Source organism: Protopterus annectens, chromosome 5.part0, assembly GCF_019279795.1.
Source record: "Protopterus annectens isolate FY-2018-M chromosome 5.part0, PAN1.0, whole genome shotgun sequence".
NCBI classification, from domain to species: Eukaryota; Metazoa; Chordata; order Ceratodontiformes; family Protopteridae; genus Protopterus; species Protopterus annectens.
Genome location: NC_056735.1, coordinates 1,714,046,180 through 1,714,059,770, shown reverse-complemented (window position 1 = coordinate 1,714,059,770; position 13,591 = coordinate 1,714,046,180). Strand labels below are relative to the sequence as shown.

Genomic DNA, 13,591 nt, shown 5'->3' with positions numbered 1-13,591 from the left:
AAAATGTTGTTACTTAATAAATAATAATGGACACAATGCAAAAACTTCAACTGAAAATGTAAAAATGAAGATGGAAAGTGAGAAATATCACAGTTGCAACTTTTCTTCATATACACATTCAAATCTGAAAAAAAAAAACAAGCTGCAGAAACATCCCATCTATCCTATCTAACCAAATCTTTCAAATTTATCAGGCTGCTAATAGGGCAATGCTCATTGATTCCTGGCCAATGACTGGCATTCAGTAAAATCTGCCAAATAAGTTCTTTCTTCTCCAACTGAAGCATTCACGGTATACCCCTATAATTAATGTCCACATTGTCAATTGCCATAAATTTAAAACCGTGGTCATTATATAGGTGGACGTGCCTTGCTAATGCATTATTAGGGTTGCTGTTCCTGATACAATAATTATGTTCATAAATTCTTTCAAGTAACCTACGTTCAGTTTTACCTATGTAAAAACAGAGATATTTATCACACAATGCTATATAAAGAATAGTTCTAGATTCATGATTACATTTTCCATGGGTTTATAAGTTTCACCACAAATAGTAAAGGATTCCTCTACCTTTGTATATTTACAGCGAGGGCAGAATATACATTTTCTCATTCAAGATGTGTTTTTTGTAGTTAGAGCTCAGCCTTTCTCCAATACATTTTTTTTTTAAATTGGGCCCTTTTCTATAAACAATTAGTGGTTTATCCCCACTTTATTTTTAACAAAATTATCTTCTTGAATAACGACCCAGTTCTTATAAAAAAAAATTCTCTCACCCATTTATAAGAAGTTCTGAATGTAGTTATGAATATCATCCCTTCATTTCTAATTTTATGAAAATCACATTCATTACTATTTTCCACTGATGTCATAGCTGCTTCATTAGGGATAGTCCAGATACTATTGCATTCCCCATCTATTTTATTCAATACGGATTTAAAGTGACCATTGTCCCTCTTTAAACACACCTCATCCACCATTTCATTCTAAGCATGTGCACCAGTCTATTGGTTTCTTCAACAAAGTCAGCATCCAAAGTCATCATTCGTGCTACCCTTACTAACTGTCCTTTAACTACCGATCTTTTTTGGTGGTACAGGTGGAAACTACTAACATGAAGAAAGGAATTTGAATATGTACTTTTCCTAAAAATGTTTGATGTATATCCATTGTGTAATGTGTCCTTCTCCAAAGCACATCCAAATAGGAGATTCTTTCATAATTATATTCATGCGTGAAAGACAAAAACTGGGTTATATTGTTAATAAATTCAATAAACTTTATTATATCAGCAACTTGTCCCTTCCAGATGATAAAGATATCATCCAGGTACCAAATGTAGAACCTAAAGAATTTTTTGAAGGCACTGTTAAAAATGAATGTATCCTCCCAGTGGGCCATTACTATGTTAGCAAAAACGGCTCTACATAGTGAGCCCATAGCCATTCTCCATTTTTTCAAATAATACATACGTTCAAACATTAAAAAATTGTTACTGAGAACCAATTCTGAAAGCTCTTCTATTAAATTTATATTGTCTTGAGGCACACCTTTGGTCACTAAAAGCTCAGTAACCCATTGGATCCCAATGTTCTGCAGAATGACTGAATGCAAGTCATAAACATCAGCTGTAAGTAAAAAATCATTAAGATTGAATTTGAGACTATTAATTTTTTTCTAGAAAACTCCAAGAGTCTTTACAGATGTGGCTGTCATTTGCCAAGACCACTTTTAACTTGGTGTCAAGAAACATTGCACAAGCTGAAGTGATACTATTATGCCTGTCCACTATTGGGCATAAAGGGGGTTTGTTCAAATTCTTATGAAGTTTAGGAACTCCATTGAAATTGCTGGAGTTACAGGGACTGTCATGTTAAGATAATTAGAAAGATGCAGATTGATTCTTTGATGTATAAATAAATCCATAGGTTGACTGTTAATCCTCCTGTAAGTTCCATCAAGATGATTTTTAGTCATCACTTCATATGTATCCGTTTGCAAAATTTCAATTTTCAAATTTAAAATTTCCCCATTCTTGTTGTCCAGATTTGGAAATGGAAAACCATGTTATTTCTTTTTGAAATTATCTCTATGGATGGATACGTTGGCAGAGGAACAAGGAGCATTCTGTGAAATGGAGAACTTTAAATTACGTTAAACAACAGAAAGTGAGATTTATGAAACTGGGCAAAGGGGTAGGGTTAGTGGTGATGGGCCTACATGATTGCAATAGCCGGATGTCTGAAATTTTGCAAATAGATGATGGAGCTCAGTGATTGCTGCAGTCAAACTTCTGAGCCTCAACCTTGTAATAATAAACATCATATAGATAGATAGATAGATAGATAGATAGATAGATAGATAGATAGATAGATAACTAGTTAAGTGGGTGAGAGGGGTCACAATTTATGTGGGAGGTGCAGGGGAGTCTTTCCACTCTATAGAAAAAAAGCTATTTTGTTATTTATTAAAGTGTCTTTTAAGGTGTTCATAGGTGAATATTGGCTAATTTCCATGATGGGCCATTTTAAACCTATCCAAAAACCCAAGGTCAGAATCAAACCCTGTACCGTATGTCTATGCAGTGAAGATCATAGCCATTATGCCAAACCCAACTCCTGTTGATAGGTTCATAGGTGTGCACTAGGATAATGGACCTGGACCCTTTACAAGCCTAGCCCATAGAAGTGCCCTGGCATTGTGCCACCCAATGTTAGTTCCCACTGCCTCTATCAGGTAGAGCCACTAGAGTGATGCCTGGGGTGAACTTTCTAATACCCTTCCATTCTTCAAGATTTCTCTTGAAGAGGGACAGCGAGGTGCTCTGCTTGACATGTATGGGAAGTCTATTCCAGAGCATGTGCAGTCTCTGGTTGAGGAACCTGTCCCTCCAGTATGTTCTGTTGATTGTGGTAATGAGGTTGAGGTCTCTGGAGCATGTGGTGCAGAGGGATTGGGATTTCTTTAGATGTAAAGACGGGCAGGAAGGGTCCCAAGGAACACCAAACACAAAAATGTTGAATAAAAGCAAACTTTAATGCTGAATAAATCCAATAAATCCAATAAAATCGATACATAAATCCAATTAAATCGATGTGAGTGCTTTTGTTAAAACAATATTAACTTCATCAGACAAGAGTCAATGTGCACAGCCAATGTTTAAATACCTTTTAAAACACATTGTAACACAATCTGATTGGACACAGAAAACCAGCTAAACCATGAGTAAAATGAGTAGATATAGTTAACCCTTTGCTAACTGTTATAACAACACTTCACTTTAAAAATATGTATATACACTAAAAATAATTCTAAAAGTTGAATGTTTGTAAAAAACCTGAATTAACAAGCCAAATTGGACTGTTAAAAAGTTGATGTCAGTATCATGATAGTCAAACTTTAAAAATATTTTACAATCTAGGTTAAAACATTAAACTTCTTCTAATAAAGTGCTTGTGCAGGATGGCTAGGTTTGTACTATTTTCTTCCTTTTCGAAGCTTTTAGTTTTAAGACCGGGGTAACTGATGTCATGTCATTGATACCATGCCATTTATCTGCATGTAAGTGGGTCTGTCATCTCAATTCTTTTAACTCCAATTGTATTGTTACTTAATGCACTGGCTAGGCACATTCATGACAACTACAGCCACAGCTTCATTTTTATGGATATTGACCATGTTACTATTGGTGACAAGTTACCCTGGGGGCTCCATTTGGAGTTGAAACTAAAAGCTTTGGAAAGGAAGAAAATGTTATTGGATTTATTGGATTTATTCAGCATTAATGTTTTGCTTTTATTCAACATTTTTGTGTTTGGTGTTCCTTGGGACCCTTCCTACCAGTCTTTTCATTTATTTCTTTAAATGTAGCATTTCTAACAGAGCTGGGTCAATCGTGGCTTTGTAAGTCAAAGATCACCTCTAAGTAGGTAATATGAGACAGAGAATAGCTGGAGGTTTTTGAGTCTGTCCGTGTAGGACTTGTGTTTAATGCCTAGGTTCCTCTTTGTGAGGTACTTCTGTGGCCTCTCCAGCTGTTGCAAGTGTCTAGTGAGGTACATGCCAAATAGGGCATTATACTCAATGATTGGTTTAATAAGGGAAGAGTAGAGAGAGACAATGAACTCTTTCTTCCTGGATGCAAAACCCTTGGTAATGAGATGTGCCACATAGAAGGACTTTCAGACCACAGTGGCAACGTGGTGATCGAAGGAGAGGTTACTGACAACCTGCATCCCCAGATCTCTTATAACACCTTCAGTGTTCAGTGGGCTCCCATCAATGTGGTAATTAGTGGGAACTGAGTACTTACCAAAGGGGATGACAGCACATCTTTTGGCATTAAGCTTAAAGCCATGTTTTGACACCAGTCAATGGTCTCATTGAGGCTTTTCTGTAGAATGTCTGCATCACTTGGGGAGTTAATAATGGCTCCTAGATTGCAGTCATCTGTGGACTTGGACAGCCAGAGTCCCTTTGCATTGGTCTGGATTTCTTAGAATTAGATGCCGAACAGGAGAGGATCCAGAACTGATCCCTGTGGGACTCCACTAGTGACTGGTCTGACTTGGAGTCTACTACTTTCACACTGTGTGTTCTATCTGTGAACCAGTTTGCAACCCACCCAGTGATGTAGGGGTTGATGCCTAGTTTGGTGAGTTTATCAATAATTCCTGAGTGAGGAATGATATCAGAGGCCTTAGCCAGATCAAGGTAGGCTGTATGCACTGCCTTACCTTCATCCACAGCCCTGTTGACTGACTCAAAAAAGTCAACCAGGTTGAGCAGACATGATCTCCCATTCACAAAGCCATATTGCATGGGGTCTAGAGTTTGGAGATTTCCTATATCTTTGTTAATCGGATCCATGATGATGTGCTCCATAGCTTTACATATCAGACTCGTCAGGCTAATGGGGTAACAATTCCCAGGGTCTGTAGTTGCTGCCCCTTTATGGAGAGGGATGACTGTAGCAGTGTGCCATTCGGTAGGGACAAAGATGGAGAGGGATGACTATAGCAGTGTGCCATACAGTAGGGACAAAGCCTGAGGTGAGGCTGTGACTGAACAGGGCACACAGATGGGGTACCAGTTTGCTTTATAGTTCATGTAGAACACAGCCAGGGATATTATCGGGTCCCATGGAAGCTGTATTCTTTGCCTTGGACAATGTAGCTTTAACCTGTGCTGCAGTAATGCTGGGTGCCTGGCATTCTTCTGGTATTGTGATTGGTGCTTTAGGAGGGGAGAAAGGGGTAAAGCTGGCACTGAATCTGTCAGCCAGTATGTTGGCAATACCTGTTGGCTCAGTATAGGAGGTACCATTGTGCAGTAACTCAGAGCAAATCTGGGTATTGCTGTGGAGGTTCTTGATATAACTATAGAAGGCTTTGTGATTGTTTGTAGTGTCTGCTGCAAGTCTGCCTTCATAGCTGGATTTAGAGGATTTGATGAGGGATCTCAACTTTTTGTTGCGGCTAATAAGGGAGGTTTTCCAGTCTTGGGACTTCATCTTTATCTGCAACAGTTTCTTCCTTCTGTTGTAGAGTTTATTAATGACAGTGGACCACCAGCTTGGCTTCCTTTTTTTGGCAGAGAGCGTCTTGTTTCTGTTGGGTATGGCTAGTTCCATGCATTTATGTACACATTCGTACAGTGCTTTGGTGTATGACTCAGCAGTCATGCAACTATTTTCCATTGGTATAGGTGCCATGAAGTTAGCCACCTCTGTTTTTAGGAGCCCAAAGTCAGCTTTGGAGAAGTTTTTCAAGGTGGTTACCTTTGCGTGGGGTGTGGGTGAGATGTGGACTTCCATGGTGATTAGTTTATGATCAGATCTGACCAGGGAGGGATTGACTACTGATGTAGAGCAACAGTCGCCCATGTTAGTAATAATCAAGTCAAGGATGTTGCTTCCTCTAGTGGGCATCAGAATGAGCTGGTCCAAGGCATTAGAATTGATGAATTCCAGGAAGCATTGGGCCAGTGTATTGGTGCTTGAGTAGTTCTCCCAATTGATGGAGGGGTAGTTGAAGTCTCCTAGTATGAGAATGTTGGGTTGGACCTTGATAGATTTCAGGGTGCTTAGGAATGTGGAGTGAGAGTCTATGGACATGGTTGGGGACCTATAGCAGGCTATGACCTGGATCACCATCTTTCCAAACATTAGTTGTACCTGAAGTATCTCAGATGCATTATGCTGGGCTAGTAGTCTGGAGGTGTGCATATCCTTTATGAATATGGAGACACTACTGCCTTTGGAGCTACAGTCCATGTTTCAGAGCCGAAAGGTGTGAAATGAGTTAAAGCCTGGTAGCACAGGGTGCTTTCTGCTACTTTTAACCAGGTCTCCATTACATCACGAATGTCGAAGGTTCTCCATTTTGAGGAGTGCTTTGAGCAAGTGCATCTTGAGATTTAGACTTCTAGCATTGAGCACATGACCCTCAGATTGAATTTATTTATAGCTGTTATGGTGGTAATTTGGTCTTTGGAACACCTCATAAAAAAGGCAAGAGCCTTAGCCAGTACCCGGAAACACAGGGGTGACAGATGCAGGCCATCTCTGGCAAGGCATTGAGGTCTGTCAATCATGTCATCCCAAGCAGACAGATACTGGATCCCCTTAGAATGACACCAGAAACTTAGCCAATTGTTGAAGTCAATCTTTTTTTGTTTGTACTGTGGTATCATTCTAGGTGATGGTAGGATACTGCTCAGGGCTAGGGTCATCCCTGCCTGGGCATTGAGTCACCTATGATTAGTGTATTGGGCAGGCCGTTTAGACTTAGGGGCTTAGGTTGAGGAACACACTGTCGTGGTGAGCTATATGTCCTGTGGTTTGTGATGTGTTGTGGTGTTCGAGTGCATTTCTGTCTTGGAGATCTCTGCTGTTTGAGTAAATTTCTAGTGAGAGCCTCCGCGAAGGTGGGTGTGTGGTTGGTGTTTTTATGTGAGAGATGGTGGGTGTTTTGGAGGGCTATGTGTCTCATGTGGTGTGGTGCAGGTGTTGACCTTCTCCTCTTGACCAGCTAGTCCAGTCTTGGCTGGAGAGTACATAGCTTCCAATTTGGTGATATAAGTGCACCTCTCACAAGTCTGAGTGATGGGAGGTAAGAGGAGAGGTTTGTCTGTGTACATGAGGCAGTTGCTACACAGCCTCAGAATGCCCAAGTGCACCAAGTTAATAGAAGAAAGCACAGGGACCTGCCCTTTAATCATGCCAGGAGGGGTGGTCATAACTACTAAGTACTGGAGCTATTTCCATGAAGTACAACTAGTGCTGATGGCACTTAGGTGTTCTACAATAATTGCTACAAAAACCTGTTAAACTGCAAAGCAATCAAGGTATCTGAAGTGCAAGAGAGAAAGAACTAGCAATATTCAAGGGAAATACTGAAGAGCAGACTTTCGGGCACCAGTAATAGTTTACCTCAACTCGGTGCCGCTAGGCGGAGCTTAAACAAGCGTAAACCCATGCAAACACGGGCTTTTAAACCAGAAAGTTGAAAGGGATGGAAAAACTGCCCAAACAGCCAATAAACTGCAATTTCTGTTCCAGAAACCCCTCCTCTTGTGGTAGATAGGCTACCTAGTGCTTACCACTCCCACTGATAAGCTAGAAGGCTTCCCTCCAACACAGAAAGGCTTGGGGGGCTCAGAAGCTTACAAACATTCCTAGATACAGCAAATCTGTATCTGGACTAGACTAGTTACAGTAAAGGTGGGAAACAAGTGCAAACACAGGCTTTTTGATAACCTTTTTTTTTTTTACAATTTTTGTCACCGAGACAAATATCATTCAAGTTATCATCATGGTTCCCTTTTTACTCTTGCTATATATCCTCTATGTGGAAATTCTGAGTTTGGTCCATAAAAAATACACAATTTATTTTTCATTCCCAACAGTCTGCTTTATTGTCTATGTGCCTCTTACTTGGCTGAGTAAATCTTTTTTTTTTTTTTTTTTGGTAAAACAAATCTATTTTTAATAACTAAATGTACTTGATTTGTTGTATTTCTGCAGTAATGCTAGTGATTTATTTTATCTGCAGCACTAGGTATCAGCTGAATGCCAATCTGAGGGTTTGGTGTGATATCTGAGATATCTGGTCACATTCTTGGCACAGACATCATGAAGATATGTCAGACACCACCTGGCACACATTTTACTAGTGAACTATAATGAGGCAAAAATTAACTTGCATCTTGTTTTAAAGGTTTAGTGGTAGTTACTAGACTTACAGTTCAGGGTCCCATTGAGGAGCCTATCCCAAATTCACACTTGCCTCCAGGCATTTACTGGTTAAGTGGCTTGCTCAAGGTCACACAGTAGGCAAATGACTGGGGAATCAAACCCTATACTGCAGGAACTATAGTTTGCAGCTTTAACCCTCAGTGCCATCTGTGAGATGGCCACTCTTCAATGTAGAAAAGTTAATACAAAATATTATGGGAGTTCCAGTCTTCAGGCAGTATATCTCTTTCTCGATTACATCTCTTTACGTGCACACACTGAGCTGTATAAATACCAAAAACACTCTAGCATGATAATTCCAAGCTTTTTTACTAGTTATCCAATGAGATTACAGCATTAATGAAGGACGTGAATCTTACACAGGTTTATATATATTAATTTCCCATTCCCAGAGTTAGAGTTAGAACCTGTTGGCTTTCCTTAATGCTCTTCTGTAAAAGAGATGAGACCTAGGTCAAAAGCATTGGTTTGGAGAAATAGTGCCTAGGAATCAAGCACTGTTTCTAACAATAGCATAGTTAGGGAGAAATGTGATAGGGAAATCAATTGCCAAGTGCCGACTGGTCTGGTCTTCAGTGCTGTGTATTATCGCATGTGTGTTCAGAATCGAAGTGCTTAGTGGTCCATTTTGGCTTTAACCTTTGCAATTACTTCCTGTTTAGCTGTTTGATGCAGTTTAAAAGGAGAGAAGAGTTTTTTTTTTGTTTTGTTTTTTTTTTTTTTTTTAGAACTGCACTCCATGTTGGAATAAACTGTAACAGCTATGTACTACATTTGTAGCAATCAGTTCACTATAGTCTAAAATGAAAGAAGTGATTTTGTATTCCTCAACTTAGAGCTGATTAGGTGAGGGCATCAGATCAACAGATAGAACAGGAACCTAAGTTGTTGTTGTTGTCTTTCGGCTTTTCCTGGTTAGGGGTCGCCACAGCGGAACTCCAGTCCGCTAATGATCGGCAGTAGTTTTTACCTGCCGAATTGCCAGCCTTGACGCACAACCTTCAGCGAAGGTATACCCATTCACGCATGTCTCTTCACAGAAGACGCTCTAGCTGAGAATTGAACAGGACAACGTCTTACTGTGAGGTGACAACACTACCGCAGCACCACCACCGCAGTAATAGAACAGGAACCTAAGTACCTTTTTCAAATACATTTTGTTCAAAGGAAACTGATATAATAAAATGCTGTTTGAAAAGAGTGAATGAAACTGCAGCATTTCTGTAAGATTGTTGAATACTGATAAAGGGGAATTTTTCCTTTTCTCTGGTATTGTGCAATGTCAAGATGGTATATTTAAGTCAGCAGGTTTATGGGGATGCAATTCCCCACATGGGGGGGGGGTGCAGGGCATCCCCCCACATCCACAAAGAAAACTTATTGTCTTTGAAGTGCCTTAGCTCAGTAATTCTGTTGTTTGTGTGTTACGAGACAGTGGAATATGAACTGAGTATACTTTGATCGGTTATGAAAAATGCATCAACCACAGCACAAGTCTATGTTTGAGTAACAAAAATGTAATAACCTTTTACATTTGCTGACTTCACCTGGCTTCAGTACTGCATTAGTTAGGTGATAAATTGCGGGAAAACATTAATCGTATCTTACTGTAGCTTGACAATAATATAAATCAATAGAAATAAACATAATATTCAAGAGGGCAGAATACGCACTCGTAATATGGTTAGATGTTTACAATATATAGTAAACTGTGCAAAAATAAGAGTGGACATGTTTTATTAATTCCAATTTGTCCACTTACAGCTGAGGCAGTGGAAGCAGTTTCAAAGTGAAGAAACACAGTCAGTCAGTCAGATGGCAAAATATCTGCACAGCCCCAGTAAGAGTTTCATGTACAGTGATGAGCAGATCTTCTACCTACTGGGAGAAAACAATACCATGAAACAACTTCTCAGTGAAGTAAGTGTATTCAGTGATTCTTTTTGTATTGTTTATTTACTGGTGACAACACATTAAAATTCATTTATTTTTCAAACTACTAAATATGTGATATCTGAATTAATACAAGTCCATTTGAGAGCAGACTCAGCTTCAGATACTGCTTATTTCATGATATTTTAAAGAAAACGAATACATGCCAGTTCCTCAGTCTGTAGAAAACTAAGATAAAATATTTGTAGTTTGCCACCACTGGAGAAGAATTTTGAATTAGCCTAATTTCTCACTGCCTCTAACGAAATGCCTGCACAGGTAAATCAATTGGTCCTGCTGTTTATATCTCTAGTAAAGTCTTCTTGAGACAGAGAAACTCTCAAGTCAGTTCTCTTCTGTTGTTGGTACTAGTGTTGCTACACAACTTTTAAAGGTGAGAATGATTCAAGGGAAAATGTTACTTACAGCACAGCCTTGTAGGGCTCTTAAAATCCATGAGATTGCTGAAATAAGAAAACAAGGGGAGAGAAAAAATTGATCATTTCACAATTTTAAGAAGAAATGCAATGGCAATATAATTTGTATTTCTAGTAGAGTAGAAGTGGTTTGGGACCAAGTACGTTGCATATGAGGTAAACAAAAGTATAGCTGTTTTCCAGTAATCCAAGCTGAATAATCATGGCAATATTCAGGGTGTGTAAGTACAACATATGGAATATTCCACTGTGTTTCAGGCATACAGCAAACTCATTAGAAATAATTTTGCCATAATGTATTTTTAAAGGCTAAACATCTGTTTATGTGGGCAGATGTTTTTTTTATCTTAAATCAGTAGCCTTAGAAGCTGTTATTATAAAAAATTAAGCATGTACATAATATTATATTATAAAATATTTTACTGCTTACCTAAAATGGAATTCTTTGGCTGCTACATTAATGATTATAGATCCATTAAAATGCATTATAGCTCTGAGAACATTCACACAGAGGACACTGAAACTGCATGTTTATATAAAATTTTATTATCAAAGTTGTGTATTCCATACATGCATCGTTAACTCTCTTCTTTTCTGTTCTGTTTCTTATTTTTGTATATATTTACTGTTGCAATTATTCCATTTTGTATGAGGGTCTGGTTTGTGTGTGGTAGTCTGAAGGTTATGATTTTGTTTTTACATATGTTTTGTTTCCATCATTTCAGCTCTCTCTTTATACAGGGTAGGGTTGGGATGGTATGCTGCATGTACCAGGTATACTTTAAGTACCATTTGTACAATTTGGCTAGCGGATGAATGAATATAGTGGATGCCATATGACCCAGAAAGTCCAAAAACTCTCTGGCTTTTGCTAGTGGTTTGTCTAACATGTCCTGAAAGAAGGCAGAAAAAGACTCCACTTTTTGTGGTAGCTAAACTTTTCTGAAATTAGTATTCAAGGGGGCTTCCAGGAAGATTACCATTCTGACTGGGAATAAGTTAAACTTCTATTCATTCAGGGAAAAACTTAGCTTGCTGAGACAGTCTACACTGTACTTCAGTGCCCCATGTATCTCATCCATTTGTTTGTCCTAAATCACAACGTTTTCCAAGTAAGGGAAGATGTGAATTCCTTGGCTCTGTATTGAACTATGACCAATGTCAGACACTTAAAAAAAAAAAGCTGGACACAGTAGTCAAACTAAACCTATGGAGGTAACTTAGTAATGTGACCCCTCCACACACAAACTACAACCCTTCGGTATTGCCTGTGTCCTTTGAAAATAAGATGTTGAGGTAGGAATCATTGAGTTCTAATATTACCAGTAGATCCTGAGAGCACAGAAAGGGCAGGAGGACCTTTAAGTCAACATCTTAAATCTGGGAGCTTTTTAAGAAACTATTTATTTATTTATTTATTTATTTTATTTATTTATTTATTTTATTTTATTTATTTTCAGTTTGATTACTGGGGAAGTCCACTGGGCCCAAAAGTGCCCGTTTTCAGTGGAGGCCCGGGGAGAAAAGCTCCATAAACAATACTGTAAAAAATACATAATTATAAAAGGTACAGTATATAATACATATACCATAAACAATACAGTAAGGAATGCATAAGTATAAAAGGTACAGTATACGGCACAGTTTACAGATATGAGCATTCAGTGTAAGCATGATAAACTATCTTCACAGTGAAAGATCTAAGGGTTATAATATACAGATTATTTGAACTTACATTCTTATATTAGAAGTGTGTAAACAGTTTACTTGCAGTTATTCAAAGTACATAAGGTGCACACTTTAAATGCAGTCAATAGAAATAAATTGCTATTTACATTATTTACAAATTTGAAATCATGTGAGAGTTGCTTAAACAGTTACTGAGAGCTTGAGTCCATTCTAGGAAAATAGTAATGGGAGTTAGAGAGAGAGGTTAGGAACCAGGAGTATAAAGAACTCCTTGGGGAATTTCCTTAATAGAATTTAGGTAGGGTGAAAGCAGGAACATTTCCATTCGGATGACAGGTATGAGAAAAGCTGGGTTTTGAAGTTTTCTGAGTTTCATATTGTCCTTAGTGTGGGAGGGAGTGAATTCCATTTCTTGCCTAGTGAGAAAGAGAGGAGAAGCTGGCCAGCAGGTCGTTTAGGTTTGTGGATAGAAATTAAGTTTTGGTGTTCAGATCTCAGAGTTCTATTTGGGGTATATGGGGTTAGGATGTTTGTTAGGGCTGGACATTTTGTTGGGTGAAATACAAGTTTATGAGCAGTGGTAAGTTGTAGGTAGAGAGTTCTAGCCAGTTCAGAGATTGTAGGGTAAGGCAATGATGGGTAGAATTTTTGGATTTGTTGGCAAATGTAGAGATCTTGTTATAGCAGTTTTCTAGTTTAGAGGTGATGGAAGGGGTCAGATTAGTTAGAAGAGGGGCTCCGTATAATAAGGATGGGAGAAGGTAAGTAGTGGCCAGGGTATGCCTAGCAGAGTTAGAGAGAGAGAGATTGTTCCTGTAAAGCATACCTAACTTTTGGTGGGTTTTCTTTATATTTTGTTGAATGTGGATACCAAGACGTTTTGCAGAAGGGACCACTTCTATAGCTGAGTTGGTTTGGCTAAGGACTTTGAATGCATTTTTGTCATAAGAGAAAGACCTGGAGGGAGGGAATAGTAGTATTTTTGATTTATTTGAGTTGAGAGAGAGGTGGTTTTGGTGCATCCAGTTCTCAGTGGTTGAAAATGCAGTTTAGGTATTAGTCAGTAGTTCAGGAAGGTTGGCGGCAGCACAGACTAAATTTGAATCATCTGCATAGTGAATAACATTAGCGTCAGGAATGGCAGTATAAAAGTTATTGATGAAGATGTTGAAAAGCATAGGTCCGAGGATGGATCCCTGATGTACGCCGGTGGGGGTTGGTAAGAAGGAAGAGGTGGAGTTCTTCCATTTGACTGCTTGAGATCTATCTGACAGG

General features: G+C 38.7%; 1 protein-coding gene across 1 annotated transcript in view; it reads left to right on the top strand.

Moving 5' to 3' along the window:
* The window catches only part of GPR156 (G protein-coupled receptor 156), a 1,210,147-nt gene that overhangs the window by 841,811 nt on the left and 354,745 nt on the right, over positions 1–13,591 (top strand). The window contains exon 9 of the mRNA XM_044071505.1: positions 10,023–10,178. Coding sequence (XP_043927440.1) covers positions 10,023–10,178 — 156 coding nt within the window. The remainder of the gene's footprint in view (positions 1–10,022; positions 10,179–13,591) is intronic.